Here is a 20992-nt window from a genome sequence, read left to right as displayed (position 1 = left end):
AACGCTTTCCGCTTTCCTACCTAGAAAAATTAAGAATAATTGTAGATGTTTAAACTAACGTCTAGGTGAGGGCTAACTTTTCTCGGGGTCCCGAGGAAGAATCGTGGTGAAAACTGGGATTTTTTATTTCGGGATAAACCTATTGGCATAAACCTATTGGCATAAACCTATTGGCATAAACCTATTGGCAAGACACACTACATACCACATGTCTGTACGGCCAGACGTTGGACAATACTTTTAAGATTATTAAAGCTGTCCACGTGGTTTATCCTGGAGTAGTCGCCAGCAATCCTAAGTAGCTCCTTGTCGTTGATACCTCTACCAACTCCCACGGCAAACATATGGATCCCACTATCTCTCGCAGCCTTGGCCTCTGCTTCTGTTACATCTTTACTGTCAATTAGAATTGGTACACACGAACACTATAAGACAGTATATAAATTATAGCTAATTAAATAAGCAAAGATGAAAATAAAGTAGCCCAGTTAGGCAGAGGCGTAGCTACCCATGTGCAGCATCAAACTAATAATACACTTTCTTAGTAAAAGAACACATTATGCAAAACATGAACAAAGACTAATTTACTTGAAATGTAGATTACAAATTTAATTAAACTCTTCCTTGTTGATCCCCAATGATATTTTGAAATAAAATGTAAGCTGTAGACCAAGCCAGGTAGAATCAAATTTACTAGATTTATTTAAATCTCTCTAGGCAATGCATTTTTACACTTTCTTTTGTGGCTCATGGTCATTAGCGGATCCAGAACTTTGGAGTGAGGGGTGGGTTGATTTTTTTCCAAACCCTAACCCTAATGCCAAGTAAACCCTAACCCTATACGTAATTGTACGTACAACATCTCTCTCTCTCTCTCTCTCTCTTTAAAAAAGCAGTGTTTCTCAACATTCGGGGAAAAAGTCATGTTGAGGCGTTTGTCTTAACAGCTATGGGGTCTGGGAGAGCGCTGTGAGCTGCGAAGCCCCGACGCCAAAAGTGTTTTCTTGTATTCTTCACTGCAGAAACGCATTCTCCTGACATCTACAACTCATTATTCATCATATTAAAAAAGGAACTTTTGAATAATGTTTACTTGAAAAATATTCTAATATAAATTTATAGACCCTTACTACATTTTAAATAAAACCGATTTGTTCTTTGATAAGATCAGATGTAATTAGGTTAAGGCTTTTAGGATCGCCGCCAAAGAAAATTTATTGGAAAAATAATAAAAAAAAAAAAAAAAACTCATTTTTAAGTGATACATTTTGTTCAATAAGCATGTTTGTAACTTTGTTTTGTTACAGAACTATATTTCAAAGCACTAAATTTCGGAAGTGGGAGGAGAAATTAAGTGGGCCAATTAGATTCTACTCTAATTTTTTTTTACCATTTTTAGGATTCAAGCATAAATTGTGAGTTATAGTCCAAAATTTATTTAACAAGAAAATATCAGTCTGAGTAAAGGTTGGAAAAAGGCGACTAGGAAAATACTATTTTGGTTCAGAATTAATATCCATTGTTTCTCTTATACTGAAAAATTTCGTATAAATTTTACATTTTCCATAGCAAAGTCTTTCTTAAAATTATTATGATAAATTCATGTGCAATGACACAAACTCTGTCGCCACATTTGATTATTCTGTTTTAATACGTCATGGTTTCGTCAGGTAAGGGGAGGAGGCGGTAGAATAAAAATGTTTAATTCTCGCTCCTTTTTATAATTTTTGCTAATGATTGCATTTCGCATTAAAGAATAGGGGTAGGGCGACTCGATATAAGAATTTACTTTATAGCATATACAAATTATAACAGTGACAGATTTTTTTTTTATTTTGTAATTTCTTAACTATAATACAAAAAGAAAAAGGATTGGTTGGTTCGATGGGCAGAACGCGATTGCATGTATCACCCCTCCCACCTGGTACAACCCTATTTCATTTTATATTTACTAATATTAAAATTGGAGATTAGAGTGTGGTGCGATATAATATACAAATGGGTTCACATATCAATACATAGCTTCTATTATATAGATATTCAACTAATTTTGTTCACAAACTATGATTTCTCCATAAACATAGGACCGCCCCCCCCCCACTCAGAGGGCTAGAGGCCAGTAGATGCAATCGCCCTCCACCTTAACCCACCGAATCGGCCAAGATACCAGAAGGGGAGCGACATAATATAAAAATTATATATTAATTCAACTAATTTTGTTCACAAACTATGATTTCCCCATAAAAGTAGAATCGCCCCTCCCCCCAAAGGGCTTAGGTGGGAAGGGCAGTAGAGGTATTCGACGCCCCCACCCAATCGGCCAACAGGGAAACAACATAATATAAAGATCGGTTAAAACATCAATAACAAGTTTTAATCATATAGATCTAGATATTTAATTGATTCTGTCAGCAAGCAGTGATTTCTACAAATAAATTGGACCCCCCCCCACTCGAAAGTCAATAATCTAAAAATAGGTTGAAATATTAATAAGTAGTATATATTATTAACATAAGTAATAAATTCATATACAATTCATGTGAATTCTGTACTAAAATTCGTCCGCTACACCCCTTTGGGGAGGGTCGTCCTAGTGGAACGGGGTTTAAACTCAAAATCCCCTTTGGCTATGCTCATAGAATTTTGAGTGTGCTTTTTTTTAAAGGAAAGGTGGGTTTTAGCTTCAAACCCCGCTGGAGGAAAGGGGGGGGGGTTAAAGTCAAAGCCATCTGGAGAGGGGGTAAGACCCCGGTAAGATCCCGGCTACGCCCATGATTTACATTGGCATAGAATGTTGTCAAGTATGTAATGAGGAATATATCAAGACTTCGGGTTATTAAAAAATTTATCTTTTTTTTGTGAACTTGCAACTAAAGCGAAGTTCATATTTAAATTATAAAAAAAACAACATTTAAATCAGTCTTTTATTCAATGAGTTAGTAAGTAAACAGAGAATATATTTTTATGAGCCATTCATACTTTTTTCCAATGTGACCTTAAATGCAATTTTTTATGTGCCAATGAGCCAATGAGCAAATTTAAGTTATAAATGAAGAAAAGTCTGTAACCTTTAAAAAAAACAACTAATTACCTACCCTGAAATATTTCATTTAAAGTGTTGTTTTTTTTTTTTTATCTGCTTGCATAGTTAATTTTTAAAATAAAAAATGTCAATTACATTTAAAGTAGCCATTGCATTAGAACTTTAAAAGGTAAAAAAAAAAGTTACTGTTGTAGTTTCTAAGCTCTAAACTCGATGAAGGCAGGACGGACAGACAAAACTAAATGCGGCTATTCCCCTTTTAGGGGCGCCAACATGGCTCTTAAAATACATTTCATTCTTCTGTATTGTTTATATTTGGCACTTTCGGATAACGATTTTGACGACCAATGTATTAGTAGAATGTTTCAATTAGTCCTAGCAGCAGTGGCGTAGCTATGGTATATGATGCCTAGTGTGGCAGCTACTCACGATGCCCCCAACCCCCAGCAAAAAGATTTTTTTTTTCTAACAATGTGTATTCATTGTTAGAGTATTGCTATTTTTTATTTATTTTTTTTACCATTAGTTGCCAAATTAGTGAGCCGCAAATTTTACATTGTTGATTGCAATTAATACTTGCTTATCTTAAGCCTAAAAAATAAAATTTCGGTCGCATATATGCAGCTATTACCGGTTAGGTCAATTATTCAGATTTAGATGTAGCGTATTAATAATTTGAACAAAATGTATATCTTTAAATTAGTAACGTAATAGCTTAGCTTCTGACAGCTTAAGGGAGCAGATTTTTTAATTATGTATACGGCATATCTCATTAGAAGCAGATTGCAGGCGAACAGCATTATGTAAACTATTAGGCCCTACCCGGACTCATTGTGATCACATTATTCTAGATACAAAAGTGACGATATTGTGTTCTTCTGTTATTAACCATATGTATTAATCAATCAATCCTCTACTGCTAGACCTAGATTTTTTAGACTTAGACTAGATCTAGATTTTAGTCTAAATAGATATAGTCATACAATATATATCTAAATTAGAGTCTAATTAGATCTAATCATTCTAGATCTAGAATTTCTAGTACTTTATGTGAGCTAAATCTGGATCATCTAGAGCTAGAATTTGAGATCTAATCTAGATTTTGTTACATTTATGTGTATTTATGTTTATGTATTGTGTGTGTATGTGTTTGTTTGTTTACTTGTTGTCTCTCTTGTTCTACTGTTCAGTATATTCACGTGTTCATATGTTTTTCTCAAGTATGTTTTGACGACCAATGTATTAGTAGAATGTTTCAATTTGTCCTAGCAGCAGTGGCGTAGCTATGGTATATGATGTGTATTGAAGTCTCCTGTTAGTTTTTCACTTTCTTGTCATGTCAATAAAATGGAGTTGTAACTTAAAAAAGCAGTGTTGTTTTTACATCTTAATTGATAATATAACAGATGTAGATTCAGATCTAGAATTTTAGAAGTATATCAAGACTAGATCTAACTTTTTATGGCTAAATCTAGATCTAGAAGGTAGATCTAGATCTAGATTTGAAAAGATCTTAAGCACCATAGGCTCGTGTTCTAAATGTTAAGATGTAGAATTAGATTTTATATGTGTATCTAGATCTAGGTTCTATTTTGTTTACACAGTATGATTTCTCCATAAAAGGGCTAGAGTGGGGAGGGCACTAGGTTTAATCGCCCCTCGCCCCCTCCATTCCATCGAATCGGCCAAGATACAAAGGGGCTGCAACATAATATACAAATTATATAGATATTTAACAAATTTTGTTCACTAGCTATGATTTCTCCATAAAAATTTGACAGCCCCACAACTCTAAGGGCTTAGGTGGGGAGAACATTATATATAATCGCCCCCCCCTCGAAAGTTTAAGGGGGGGGGCAGATCGATACAATCGGCACCTCCCACCCCACCAATTTAGCCAACATACTAGAAGAGGGGGGGGGATCGACATGATCTAAAAATAGGATAAAATATAAATAATTAGTATATATTATTGTTATAAACCTGGTGGTGGCACAGATGGGGGTAGTGATATGTGTGTAGTCAGCCGACGCAAATCGCCCCAGGCCAGCGCTAGACGAGCGGTCAACCGTGACGAGTTACGACGTTCAGCCGAGACGAGTGTCAACAGGACGGTTTGGGAAAGATCGCTGTCGTGAACAGAGCTCAGGAGTGTCACGAGGGGTGTAGTCATGTGACGAAGCTAGAAATGTCCAGCAACGTTCTGTCCGGTTCTAAAAGGCCAGCAGGGACCCTATATAAAGAAGCGGAGGTGTCGCAGTCAAGACGGTTGAGAAAAGGGGCTCAATACAGCAGGGTTCACGACAGAAGGTTCACAGCAGGCGTTCAGAACACGGTCGACTACAGCACAGTTCAACGGTGTGGTTCTGTACGGAGCATTACGACGGTTCGGTGCGGAGTACTGTCAAGTACAGTTGAGACGTCTGGCGTCTTGATCTTGGTCTGTGATCGAGTCCGACACAACGAGCCTAGTGTGTGAAGTCAGTCCTGAACTGTTGAACCAAGTGCAAGCCCGGAACGAGACGGAGAGGCCAGTGCAAGAGTTGATACGGCGATATGGTGTTAACGGAAAGATATTTGTACAGTGTACGTGTTGCCAATTGTACAGTATTGTCTGTTATTTATTCAACTATTAAAGTGTTACGTTACTTTGGAGCCCTGAGTTGTCAAGTTCTTTAAGTTGGTGGTGTATGGTGCAGTTTGCAGAGAGCCTGGATAGTGAGATTCGTAACATTATTAACAAAAGTAAAGTATACAAATTGTATGATTTCGCTACTAAAATTAACCCGCGATCAACCCTACCCCCCCCCCCCCCCCCCGGATCCGCCAGTGAATCTATTTAGGATTTGGCTAGAACGATAAGTTATAAACTGAATACATCAGATTATATGCGTAATCATCTAGATATAAAAAGAGTTTATAGATCTATTTGGGTTCTTTAATATATTTTGTTTTAATATTATACAACAAAAAGTATCTATTAATATAGAGCTTGATGTAGGGATTACAACGATACAAGGTTATCTTTCTATGTCAAATAGGAGTGAAGTTAGGACATTTTTATTTGTATGAAATTGGACTATACAAAATGTCCGTAACATCGACACAAAGACAGTTTGTGTGGAAACACTGTGACTGAAAACTAATTATAACCTAGAATGTTTTGGTTTCTTTCTGTGGCGCTACATGGATAAATGTCGTACATTGGTCAGACATAGTTGAAAGAAATGTTTATGAAATGAAATCTCACAGAATCTGGGCGAAAACTTACTTATGTGAATTTCCGTCTGTTAATACCAAGCCAACTTTGGCGACCCCAGGTCTGACAAGTGCATCGTTTAGCTGATACAGGCGCATGAACTTAATCCCTTCTCCCGTGTAAGTATGATCTCCTTGTGTGTGAGTTATTCTCCCTATAGCTCTAATGACATCTTCTTTGGTGTTGTAAGAAGTCAAGTAGAAAGCGTTCTGAAAGTAAACAAAACACGTTTTCAAATGGATTTAGTTGTTTGTTTTCGTATGAAAGTTTAAAAAACCCACAAGGTTTCTTTTTTTTTTCTAAAGAAGACCAATGTGAGGGTGTAGCTTTCAATGTCGCTTTTTAATTTTGAGATACTAATACCATAAGTCACATTGCGCCTCTCAGACCCATTTGCGACCTAGATATTTTGTCGCTTTTAATACAGACAGAAACGTTTTGAGGTGTGGAGGTACAAGGGCAACAAAAAAGTGGAGGCTCAAATTATTTTTCAAACATAATTTTCTGTTTGCCTAGTATTTATTGCCCCCAAATAAAATCATTAAAAAAAAGAATGCTATACATTATTCAAGTCAAAATTAAATTTGATTACAAACGTATTGACCACCTTGACGAATCAACATGTGCATGTTGTTGTGACAGTCGTTGATCATTACGCTAAAACTTAGCTCCAGGAGTAAATCTCTTTCAATACTTAGTCGGGTCAGCCAGTTTTGTCCCATATTTGTTCAAAACATGTTTTTTTTAAATTTTCAACATCCAATTCAATTTGAGAGCCATCCAGATCAATCTGAGAGCCATCCAGTTCAATTTGAGAGCCATCCAGTTCAATTTGAGAGCCATCCAGTTTAATTTGAGAGCCATCCAGTTTAATTTGAGAGCCATCTAGTTCGTTTGAGAGCCATCCAGTTCAATTGGAGAGCCATCCAGTTCAATTTGAGAGCCATCCAGTTCATTTTGAGAGCCATCTAGTTCAATTTGAGAGCCATCCAGTTTAATTTGAGAGCCATCCAGTTCAGTTTAAGAGCCATCCTGATCGTTTGAGAGCCATTCAGTTCAATTTGAGAGCCATCCAGTTTAATTTGAGAGCCATCCAGTTTATTTGAGAGCATCAAAACAAAGTATATTCCTAATGTAATGTTACTGTCTATTTAATGGAAATTTCTGGAATGTTTCTGGACTATTGAATTCCTATGTAGAATATTTGCATTTTAAACTTACCTTAGAGATGACTCCTCTAGCATATGGTATGATGGCGACTCTTACACTGTCTTGGCCAATGTCGAATAGCTTCAGGTAGTCTTGAAGAAAATTGATACTTTTATTGAAGTCATTGAGTGGGATTGATGCTGAGGAGTCTAGGACAATGCCGAGCTCAAGTTGTTGCCTGCAGACTGAACAGAAAAAATTTTCTTTACAAGTGAGCAAGAAGAGGGAGATGTTAGCAAAATTTTAAACAGTTGAAAAAATGCACGCGATTTAACACCAATGAAAATTAAAATAGAAACCTATATGTGTTTTTCACAGATATGTTCTAAAGAAATCAGGCGATACACATATTCTGAGGACTTCATCTGATACACATAGTTCTTGCGAGCTTGGAGTCTTAAACTAAACGGATGTGATTAAAATAAGCATCTAGTTGATGATAGACTTTCAAACAGAAGGGTCTTTGAAGAGCAAATCTTTCAATCCCTTAATGGACACTCTACAGAGTTAAGCGTTCAAAAATACAAATTCAGAGTTCACCAGACACGAGAATTCTAAAGTACGTTGTACCTTAAATCAAGCAATTACGCTAGATAAAGCAAGTAACCTGTCATTTTATCCCCGGTCACTTCATCCCTGGTCATTTCATCCTTGGTCACCTCATTCACGGTTATTTTATTCTTGGCTACTTCATCCACGGTCATTTCATCCCTGGTCATTTCATCCACGGTCATTTCATCTTTGGTCACTTCATTCACGGTCAATTCCTCCGCGGTCACTTTATCCCCGTTCATTTCATCCTTTGTCACTTCATCAACAGTCATTTCATCGCTGTCTCTCTCTCTCTCCCAATTTCTCTTGTTCTCTATCTCTCTCCTTCCTTTACAACATTCCTACTGGACCTGTCCCACCAATACTTACTTTACATAGAATTGTTGCTCTAAAGTTTGATTTGACATACACATAAAAGAGATACTTACTTTGAGCAGCGAAGGTCACCTGCAAAACAGAAAACAATAAAAACAAATATTCAACAGTTTGAAAATAGATATTGTATTTGTGTACTGCAGTTGAAACTGAACATGGCAATACGTGCTATGTGTTAGTTTAAAGTTCATGTATTCAATTCCACATTTATCTATCTATCTATCTATCTATCTATCTATCTATTTATCTATCTATCTATCTATCTATCTATCTATCTATCTATCTATCTATCTATCTATCTATCTCTATCTATCTATCTATCTCTATCTATCTATCTATCTATCTATCTCTATCTATCTATCTATCTATCTATCTATCTATCTATCTATCTATCTCTATCTATCTATCTATCTATCTATCTCTATCTATCTATCTATCTATCTATCTATCTATCTATCTATCTATCTCTATCTATCTATCTATCTATCTATCTATCTATCTATCTATCTATCTATCTATCTCTATCTATCTATCTATCTATCTATCTCTATCTATCTATCTCTATCTATCTATCTATCTATCTCTATCTATCTATCTATCTATCTATCTATCTATCTCTATCTATCTATCTATCTATCTATCTATCTATCTATCTCTATCTATCTATCTATCTATCTCTATCTATCTATCTATCTATCTATCTATCTATCTATCTCTATCTTTCTATCTATCTATCTATCTCTATCTATCTATCTATCTATCTATCTATCTCTATCTATCTATCTATCTATCTATCTATCTATCTCTATCTATCTATCTATCTATCTATTTATCTATCTATCTATCTATCTCTATCTATCTATCTATCTCTATCTATCTATCTATCTATCTATCTATCTATCTATCTCTATCTATCTATCTATCTATCTATCTATCTATCTATCTATCTCTATCTATCTATCTATCTATCTATCTATCTCTATCTATCTATCTATCTATCTCTATCTATCTATCTATCTCTATCTATCTATCTATCTATCTCTATCTATCTATCTCTATCTATCTATCTATCTATCTATCTATCTATCTCTATCTATCTATCTATCTATCTATCTATCTATCTATCTATCTATCTCTATCTATCTATCTATCTATCTCTATCTATCTATCTATCTATCTATCTATCTATCTATCTCTATCTATCTATCTATCTATCTATCTATCTATCTATCTATCTATCTCTATCTATCTATCTATCTATCTATCTATCTATCTATCTCTATCTATCTATCTATCTATCTATCTATCTATCTATCTATCTATCTATCTCTATCTATCTATCTATCTCTATCTATCTTTCTATCTATCTATCTATCTCTATCTATCTATCTATCTATCTATCTATCTATCTATCTCTATCTATCTATCTATCTATCTATCTATCTATCTATCTATCTATCTATATCTATCTATCTATCTATCTATCTATCTATCTCTATCTATCTATCTATCTATCTATCTATCTATCTGTCTATCTATCTATCTCTGTGCACTAGCGGATCCAGAACCTTTTTTTTTTTGGGGGGGGCGATTTTTCTCTAAACCCCAACCCTAATGCCCAGTAAACCCTAATTCTACGTATAAACGCATATATATATATATATATATATATATATATATATATATATATATATATATATATATATATATATATATACATATTATAGAATAACAGAACTGGTCACATTACAAGTAGAGCAGTGTTTCTCAAACTTCGGCAAAACATAAAGTCACGTTCTTCAGCCCGACGCCAAGCGTCTTCTTGCATTCTTCACTGCCAGAAACTCATTCTCTTGATATCTACAGCTTATTATTCATTCTATTTAAAAAGGCAGGTCAATGTAGTAAAATCAAGTAACGTGAGGGCAATGGCCGATACTGAAGTGTCAGTGACAATCGAGATACAAGTAGTGTAAGTTTATCTTTATTACGAGCAAATATTTGTAATATTATCTTTATGTTAAGTGAGACCTCTTGAAGTAGACTTTTTTTTGGTCAGAATAAGATGCCAACAGAACGATAGTTAAACGCTCTCTAGATATTCGACTGTTTTGACGCGAGCAATGTCACATTTTTAAGAAACTTTTGAATAAAGTATTTACTTTTCAAAATGAAAATGTAAATTTATAGGCCCTAAGTACATTGCAAATACAATAGATTAGTTCCTTTAAAAGAAAAGATACTGCACATATTAATTTTAGGGAGGGTTTTAGGGGCGCCGCTGAAAAAAAAGGGCTTTGAAAAAAAATATGTAAACAAAAATTCATATATGAGCCATTAATTTTGCTCAAAAAGCCTGATTGTAACTTCGTTTTGTTACAGAATTATAAGTCAAGTTCTGAAAAAAAAAATTCGGAAGACAAAGAAGAAATCAAGTCGACCAATCAGATTCTATTCTATTTTTTTTTTTTTTTTTTAGGATTCAAACAGAGCGGTCTAAGGCCACTGCAACCTATTCGGCCGCAGAGGGCCCCGTATTTTCATAGGCGTTGCGCTAATTCTAGATGTAAAATATTAAAATAAACCGTTATAACTTATTACAGGGTTCCCCCGGCGTCCTGATTTTCCAGGAGCTCCTGATAATATCCTGAAATTGCAAAATATAGGGAAAAAGTTCTGGAAATCTCTTGAAATTATCAAAATCTCCTTAAAAATCATGAAAATCTCTTGAAATATAGAAAAAATTGCCATTTTGGGTTGCCATTCGATATAAAAAAAACGCCAATACTACCCGCGACAAAACGGCATTATATAATACCCGTAAATGTGTCATCTGGTGAAAGAAGCTTTTCACGCCTCAAACTAATCAAGAATTACTTGAGGTCAACAATTCACGAAGATAGATTGAATAATTTGGTAATTCTTGCTATTGAGCGTGGTCTATGTAGGAAACAGAATTTTGATGATATACTGTATGACTTTGCTACATGCAAAACTCGTAAAGTTAATTTGATCGTAGTTTTGTATGAATGAAGAATGAATAAAATGCAAAGACGAAACTATTTTGTAATACAAAATCTTAATTTTCCCTTATTATCATTATCCCTACCCAGACTGGGCCGTTTCGCATAGGGCCACGCAATTGTTAGGGTCGGCCCTGGATTCAAGTATAAAATTGTGAGTTATAGTCCCAAAGTTCTTTATACAGTACACGATATAGCCTAAATTGTGCCGATTTGTTAAAAAACAAAATATAAAATATTGTTTAAACATTAGAAAAATCTCAGATTGAGTAGAGGTTGGGAAAATGCGACTAGAAAAAAGATATTTGATTTCAGAACTCATCTCAATTATTAATCTTATGCTTAAACATTTCTTATGAATTCTAAATTTACCGAAAACATATTCTTTCAATAATTATTTTTAATTTATGATCATTTACATAGACTCTGTCACCATACTTAACTGTTTTAAAACGTCATGTTTTCGTCAGGGCTGGTAGAGTGGATATGACTACCATGTAAAAGTCCTCTCTTCTTTTTATAATTATTGTTAATGATTGAATTTTTGCATTAAAAATTAGGAGTTGGGGCGACTCGATATAAGAATGTAATTTATAGCATATATAACTTATATTAGTGACAGATTTTTGTTACAAAAAAATATATTTTCTGAACTATAATACAAAAGAAAAAGTATTTGTCTGCCCGTGGGGAGGGGGTGATAACATCTATCGCCCCTACCATATTTACTAATGATTTACATTGAGATAAGTAATATTATACTTATAATACTAGTCGACCGGAGGCGTAGCATAGATGTGGCTGTATGGTATTGAAAGCCGAGGAGAAATCTACGAAGAGGACTCGTGCATATGATTTGGGAATATCGAGATGCTTGTAAAGCTGGTCCAAAAGCAATAGAATGGCATCCTCAGTTCCCCTAGCTTCTTTATATGCAAATTGGTGAGGGTCTAGGCTGTTATTGACATTCTCTACAAGTTGTTTAAGCATGTATTTTTCAAAACTTTTCATAATTATAGATGTTAGTGCTACTGAGCGGAAATCATTTAAGCTATCTATTTTTTAATTTCTTTGGTACTGGTACGATTTCTGAAGTTTCCCAGATGTGTAGAATGACGCACGTTTGCAACGAGGGGTTAAAGATGTGAGAGAAGATAAAAGAGATTAGTTCCGCACATAACTTGATCAGCTTGCCACTAATTGTGTCTGGTCCAGAAGCTTTTGTTACGTGAGCTCTTCTAACTATTACGGTCACATGACGAGGTTGGGAAAAGGCGACTAGGAAAAACAAATGTGTGTTCAGAACTCATCTCAATTGTTACTCTTATACTGAAACATTTCTTATCAATTCTAAATTTTCCTAAACAAAGTTTTTCTTAAAATAATAAAGATAATTTCATGTGCAATTACATAAACTCTGTTGCCATATTTGACTATTCTGTGTGAAAACGCCATGTTTTCGCCTAAAAAGGGGAGGGGGTGATAAGATTGAAAATGATTAATCGAGTAAGAATCCTCGCTCCTTTTTATAATTTCTTCTAATGATTTCATTTGGCATTAAAGAATATGGGGTGGGGCGAATCGATATTAGAATTTATAGCATATATAAATTATAATAGTGATAGATTTTAAAAAAAAATCTTTAGTAAAATACAAAAGAAAAAGTATTGGTTTGTCCGATGGGCGGAGGGCGATTGCATGTATCGCCCCTCCCAGATAGTACAGCCCTTTTTCATTTTATTTTATTTTCTAATGATAAAATTTGAGATTAGCGTGTGGGCGACATAATATACAAATGGGTTTAAATATCAATAAGTAGCTTATATTATATAGATGTTTAATTAATTGTGTTCACAAACTTTGATTTCTCCATAAAAATAGAGGGCTACAGTGGGGAGGGCAGTGGATGCAATCGCCCCCTCCCAACCCCACCAAATCGGCCAACATACCAGGGGGGGAGCAAAATAATGTAAAACATTATATAGTAATTCAACTAATTTAGTTCAAAAACTATGGACCAGACATTCCCCTCGCAAAATAAAAATTAATATCTCCATTGTCATTTGACATAAAAACTAGACATAGATCTAGCCAGATCTAGACCTAGTTTTAGATCTAAATCTAGATTCAAGATCTAAGTCTAGGTCTAAAACTAGAATTGAGTCTAGATCTAGAAATAGATCTAAGTGTAGATCTAATTCTAGATCTAGATCTTAAGAATCTTAATATAGAATCTGCTATATCTAGACTAGAACTCGTATGAATTTACACGTTTAATCTTAACATAGAACACAAAGATAAAGGCACATTTCTCGTTCCATATTCTAGGACAAATTTGTACAAAAGCTCCTTCTTCCCTAGCGCTATTAGAGCATGGAATGGGTTGCCTGAGCTAGCCAGGAAAACCAGTGATTTGGTGGAGTTTAGGTCATTGGTTAATATGCAAGACTAATTGCATGACGCGTAAGACGTAATCATCTTCTTTTTTGAAGTTATGTCTGTATCATATAAGATAAGATAAGATCATGAATAGTAGGACTTATGTTATCGGGTAATGCCATTACTAATGGTGTATTATGCTGTTCGTATCCGATTCATTTCTTAATGTGATACAATTGTTTACATAATAAATAAATCTGCACCCCCTAAGCTGTCATATGATAAGTTATTGCTTAATAATTAAAATTTTGTTCAAATTATTAATACATTTATTATAAATATATCTAGAACTAGGCTCTATTTAGTCTTGTTTAGACTGTCAAGTGTATGCCCCTATAATGAGGATATGTCAAAACTTTGCGTTTTAAATGTAGTTTGTTATTTTTTAAACTTATAACTAGACGAAGTTCGTATCAAAATTCTTTTTTAAAACAACATTTGAATCAATATTCTATTCAATGAGTCAATTAATAAATGGAAAATATATTTTATAATAAACCATTGACACTTTTACCATTGTGACCTTAGATGTAAATAATTTTGTGTACCAATGCGCGAATCTATGAATGAAGCTTGAGTTATTAATGAAGACGTTCATAACCATTTAAAAAAAAATTACCTCCCCTGAAGTTTTTCATTAAAAAGTGGTGTAATTTTTTGAAAACTCTGCTTGCATATATAATTAAAAAATTAGATGGTTCACTTTCGGAAAAGAGAAAAGTAGCCGTTGCATCAGAACTTTGAATGATGTCCGATTTTCATTTTCTCTTCTAGTTTCTGAGATATAAACGGGACGGACGGACGGATAGACGGACAGGGAGGTCACACAAAACTAATAGCGTCTTTTCCCCTTTCGGGGGCCGCTAAAAATAAAGATAGATATATAATAAAAACAATTTTTTAAAATTATTTTTACAAGAGCACATGTGCATAAGCAATTTTATTTTCAGCAACAACAAAATTTTGTTTAAAGTTAAATACATTCAGAGACATCATGAGACCCGTAAAATATTGAAAACAGGATTTGATACTGAGACCCTCAGCTTGTAAGCCAAGGGTTCTACCACTGATATTAAAGACGTTGAAAACGTATACGGTTGTATGGCAAAAAAAAAAAACAACAACATAAAATAATTATAATCCATCTATCTATGTACCAATGATAATTTATATATATATATATATATATATATATATATATTCATACTAGCCGGATATCTCCCGTGGCCTGCGGGCCTCAGCTTGTGTGTTACTAATCTAGTGGTTTGGATTTAGATCTATGTCAAACTTAGCTAATGTTCCATTTAAGTTTTTCTCTTTCACACGAAAATAAAAGTAGTTTTACCCGTTAAGCCGATACATTCATATCATCTATGAAAATCATACTATGGAAACGGGTTCACCCAATCTGATAAATGAATGAGATTATAAGGTACGTCAGGACGTCTAAATTAGCAGATATAAGGAACGAGTTTATGTAGAAATCTTTTTGAAACCCAAATTTGAAGGTTAATTTTATTATAAATGAAATCAATGGAGTATGTTTTGTATTTTCGTGTGTCGAAGTACGAAACTATCTTTGCAAAGTGTAGTTCTTAAAATTAGATCTAGATCCTTTCGATCTTGTCTCATGTAAACATGGCAATATGACATGACAGTAGCATTTTACGTCTCGAGAGACGATCTTTTCCCTTTGCAACTTCTTGTGTGGCTAAAGAGGCCAATCCTTGATACACAACTGCGATCACTGGTTTGGCATTTATCTATCTATCTATCTATCTATCTATCTATCTATCTATCTATCTATCTATTTATCTATTTATCTAGATCTATCTATCTATCTATCTATCTATCTATCTATCTATCTATCTATCTATTTATTTATCTAGATCTATCTATCTATCTATCTATCTATCTATCTATCTATCTATCTATTTATCTAGATCTATTTATCTATCTATCTATCTATCTATCTATCTATCTATCTGTCTGTCTGTCTGTCTGTCTATCTATCTATCTTTCTATCTATCTATCCATATCTATAAATCTATAACTTACCTGTGTTAATGACAAACAAATGATTAGCTGCCACACCATCTTGTTGAATTCACTCAATAATTCTTGGCTTTAAAGCTATATCTACACTATGTGGTAAGCTTAATTAAGATAGAGGCATTTCAGAGACTCCTAAAACTGCCTTTCTGATTTAGCTTTCTAATCTGACTATTATATAGATCCGTCTTTGAAATGAGTGTGTTTTTGTATTTGTGTATATATGTGTATGTAAGTTAAATTTTGTTTGTGGACGTGGACCTACTTATTTATGAATTAGACTTTAGGTCTAATCGTTTGGGTGTAGACATCAGTTTTTTTAGAATAGTAATTTGTAATATTATCAGTCTTATGACATTTCTTTAATTCTAATGAAAGATCATTACATCCCAATTGCATTATTAAGTCTTTATGACTAATGTAAAGAGCAGGGGTGTGTAAGATGTGAAATTGTGTGTGTGTGTTTTTTTTATTTTATTAGTTGTGAGTTGTGAATTGTTTTTATCACGGTTTTTTCAAGGGAGTAATATGTGTATCCAGTTGTCACTCTAGTCCAGGGGTTCTCAACCTGTGGGTCGCGACCCCTTAGGGGGTCGATTGACGATTTGCCAGGGGTCGCCTAAGACCATCGAAAAGATGGATTGTTGTTGTCTTTTCTTCTATTGCTGTGTGTGTGTGAGGGAGGGGGGTCGCGACAGAATGGGGGATTGTAAAAAGGGGTCGCCGAACTTAAAAGGTTGAGAACCGCTGCTCTAGTCAGTTGGTGTGCTGATCTTGTCCTGCTCAGTACTGTATGATAGGGATGTATTCTCATGTGTTGTATTGGGATAATGTCTAAGCTTTGTTGACCATTTACGAATGATTTCTATTTGTTTACTAGTGTAATACTTTGGTGCATTTAAATGTATTAGCACTATCAATGAGAATATCTTATATAGCACATGAACAAATAGTATTGTAAATCAATCATATGATCTGCGTACTCATTGTTGCCTTGTAGTATCTAATTTGTTCATCCTAGGTAACTTCTTATTCATTCATTCAGTTATTCCTCACTCATTGATTCAAACCTCTACCAGAGCTATAGTGTAATAGTGAAAGTTCAAGTCTTGCATAGCACATTACATTTTGGGGTCTACCCATACCCAGGGCCGCCGCTACGTATTGTGCAATGTGTGAATGGCACGCTGGCGGCCAAATTTAGGTAGGCGACCAAATGATTATTTCAGGGTTAATTGTTTAAAATTTATTTTTAGTTTAATAAGAAACAATACCTTAAATATTTTAATATTTTATATGAATTCTAATTATTCCAGTATCTTTTACAAACTTTTTTTTTTAAAAAAAAGGACATTTGTACATAACTTATTTAAAAACAAAAAATCGCCGCGCGTTTTTTAATAGGCGACTACTTATTTCTGGCCTTGAATCTTCGCGGGCTGTTTGTAGTATTTGTTTTGAATGATGCTTACATAAGCAGATCAGCCAACATAATTTTTTCTTTTTTTAAAGTATCTACTTATTACATATAAGTATTGTTGTTTAGTCGAAAGCCCTTTCAGTAAGTAGATTAATCAGTAAAAAGGCAATGTTTTAAACATTTTCACTTTATCAAATGGCTGTTAATTAAGCAAGCTAAATCTGTGTATATTGTAATGACTGTTTTATTGACTCTTTGTTCACAAGAGACTTTTGTTCAAGTTATTTAAAGCTTATTTATTAAAAATATAGATCACCTACACCAGCTACAAGTTAACTACTAACCAACAAGAAAAAAAGGGGGGGGGCGGCAAAAACGATGTTTATTTACATTGTAGTTATTAATCCATGTCTGAATTCTAAATATTTTTAAAATTACCATAATTACCAATGTTTTAAGAATTAAAATATCTTAAATAAGAGACGTCGTTATATCTTCTAATAAGACTTTGTCAAATGTGGACAGTTTTCGCGAGAGGCGGATGCAACAATATGTTTCAAAACGTTTTGAAGAAAACATTTCAAAACGTCCCCGCTAATATGATTCTTCCAGATTTTCTTGTTGCAGAATGGTTTGATTTCTTCCGACTATTGCACTTCAATTTAGTGACTTTTGTGTAGAAAAATAAGGTCCGCGACAGAAATGTACTTAAAATGTACTCTTTCCAAAAGACAATCGCGCATCATCAAAGTTTATGGAGCGTTGAAAACGTTTCACCGCCAATGGCTATTGTATTTCGAGTGAGTTTATTCTGTAATTTACGGTCTATGCTGTTTGTTTTAGGAATAAATCAATGAAGACATTACAGACACAAAAGGAGTACATTTTAAAAAGTCTTTAATTCTGAAAAGACACGTATATAATGCAGATCATATACAGAAAATTTAAAAAATTGCTCTTGAAAAGAAAACAAAAAAAATATGCAACGCATTCGACAGTATGTGAATTTATAAAAGAAGTAATCCGTTAAAGAACGAACTATTAGTGACTACGTCTCGCTTGTAGAGGATCCACGAATAGATTTTGTTTGATCAAGAATTATAAGATAAGATAAGATAATTTTTATTGATCCAAAAAAATGGAAATTCAGTGTGACTACAATTGACAACCTCAGCGTAACTAATGTACTATAACAATATAGATGCACATACAAACAACATTCACACACGAAAACACATACACACTCATAACCAGCTCTTTATAAATTAGACTTCTATGTACTTCTCGATGACGACAGATGATCTTGTAACACTCTGACCGAAGGTGGGATGAAAGAGTTTTTAAATCTTTCTGTTTTAGTCCTAATAAAAAGGAGACGACCTCTTCGTTCAGATCTTATGTAACAGTGGTTTAATGGGTGCAGGTTATTTTAAGAATCGTGAGTGTTTTGGAAAGGCATCTCTCATGAATAAGCTCCTAAAGTGATGGTAGCTGTGTTCGAGTGATATACGATGCCTTTTTAATTAGTCTATTTAGTCTAAGTCTTTGTGCAAGTGAAGTATTACCATACCAGCAGGTGATGGCAAAGTTAATTAGACTGCTGATGGTTGCTGTATAAAATATGTACAGACAATTTAAGAATTTGAGTGAAATAGAAAATAAAATAATTGAAATTGTGTAATCACACATATTTTCACACTCACACACACAAAAGAGGATTCTACAGACATGTCTATGTACCGAACTAATTATTATTATTATTGCTCCTGTTTCTCATACACCTCATGTTGAAATACATGAGAATTTTCTGGGGTTTCGCCCAATTACTGATACAATTGGAGAAGCAAAGGTCTAGGAAATGGATTTAAATCAAAGGGCACTTTTGGTACATAGTCCAGCTCAGAAAAACAAAATGTGGGGGGTGGCATTTTAAAATCTCGCACGCAGGCGGCCACAACCCTCGCGGCAGCCCTGCCCATACCGAATATATAATGAGGTAGTTCCGAATGTCTGACCTACTTTATAAAAATTCACGTGACTGTGGCAATATCTTCCTATGTTAAGATGTAGATCTAGATTTAGTGCTAGCCTAGATCTAGTAGACCTACTAAATAATCATAAAAATTAGTGAATTATTGTAACATACTTTTTTTTTCCTTAAAGATGTCAAGATCTAGACTATTTTCATTTTTAAATGACAATGAAATCAATGAGGTCACAAATGTAAACAACACACCCACGTGACTGAGAAGAGATCCGGAACTACCCCCATTGGTTTGAATCTTGATCTCATAGTATTAAGTATAGAACTGAAACTAAGTTCTTTACAACTAATTAAATTATTTACGGAATACGGGTTAGCTGTGTGTGATCAGCTGACATATGTGACACAGGCCAGTAATACAGTTTAGCGTGATATATTGAAGAGCAAGGGACAGTACTGGCATGAACGTTACACGTGAATAGGATCCGTGGTATGGTCATCTGATCATAAGCCTGCGTGGACCAGAGACACAGTGTGTGTAAGGCAGTGCAGTTCAAGACAGGACAGCGAGTAGACCGGGTCTGTTAGCCTGCCATGAAGTCGGTCCTGGTGGGGTCCTGAAGTGAATGTACGAGTCCAGGAAGAGATAGACACAGTAGAATTTATTAGTTTAGTACGGTGGTGTACGGTATAGCATTTTTAGTGTTGATGTATTGCCAATGGACCTCATTCACCAATCGTAAACAAAGCTTTTATTCTACTAGTAAGATGAACGCAGGCTGAATAATGTTTAAGAACAAGTGGGTCTTGCCGACATTCATGACTTTTCCTACATTCTAACCTGCGGAAATGCATTTTCTTCGCATTTAGAGCACATTTTTTTAAAAAGTAAAAGTAGGTGAATAATGAGACAATAAATAATAAGGCAATAAATAATGAGACAATAAATAATGAGGCAATAAATAATGAGGCAATAAATAATGAGGCAATAAATAATGAGGCAATAAATAATAAGGCAATAAATAATAAGGCAATAAATAATGAGACAATAAATAATGAGGCAATAAATAATGAGGCAAGAAATAATGAGGCAATAAATAATGAGACAATAAATAATGAGGCAATAAATAATGAGGCAATAAATAATGAGGCAATAAATAATGAGACAATAAATAATGAAACAATAAATAATGAGACAATAAATAATAAGGCAATAAATAATGAGGCAAGAAATAATAAGGCAATAAATAATGAGACAATAAATAATGAGGCAATAAATAATAAGGCAATAAATAATGAGGCAATAAATAATGAGACAATAAATAATGAAACAATAAATAATGAGACAATAAATAATAAGGCAATAAATAATGAGGCAAGAAATAATAAGGCAATAAATAATGAGACAATAAATAATGAGGCAATAAATAATGAGACAATAAATAATGAGGCAAGAAATAATGAGGCAAGAAATAATGAGACAATAAATAATGAGACAATAAATAATAAGGCAATAAATAATGAGACAAGAAATAATGAGACAATAAATAATGAGGCAAGAAATAATGAGATTGATTTGTTGATTTGAGGCACATCGGCACAATTTAGGCCATGTCGTGCCTGCAGTCCCTTAAGG

At 34.0% G+C, this 20992-nt stretch overlaps 1 protein-coding gene across 1 annotated transcript in view; it reads right to left on the bottom strand.

Moving 5' to 3' along the window:
- LOC106073628 (cartilage matrix protein-like) overlaps positions 1-16111 on the bottom strand; it is a 42578-nt gene extending 26467 nt beyond the window's left edge. Inside the window, exons 1-5 of the mRNA XM_056007275.1 lie at positions 15959-16111; positions 8492-8510; positions 7524-7696; positions 6315-6511; positions 206-396 (exon numbers count right to left, since the gene is read on the bottom strand). Of these exons, the coding sequence (XP_055863250.1) occupies positions 206-396; positions 6315-6511; positions 7524-7696; positions 8492-8510; positions 15959-15997 (619 nt within the window). The 5' untranslated portion in view covers positions 15998-16111. The remainder of the gene's footprint in view (positions 1-205; positions 397-6314; positions 6512-7523; positions 7697-8491; positions 8511-15958) is intronic.
- Between the last annotated feature and the right edge of the window lie 4881 nt (positions 16112-20992).

Source organism: Biomphalaria glabrata, chromosome 12 (genome assembly GCF_947242115.1).
Source record: "Biomphalaria glabrata chromosome 12, xgBioGlab47.1, whole genome shotgun sequence".
Lineage (NCBI taxonomy): Eukaryota > Metazoa > Mollusca > Gastropoda > Planorbidae > Biomphalaria > Biomphalaria glabrata.
This window is presented reverse-complemented; position numbering and strand designations above follow the sequence as displayed.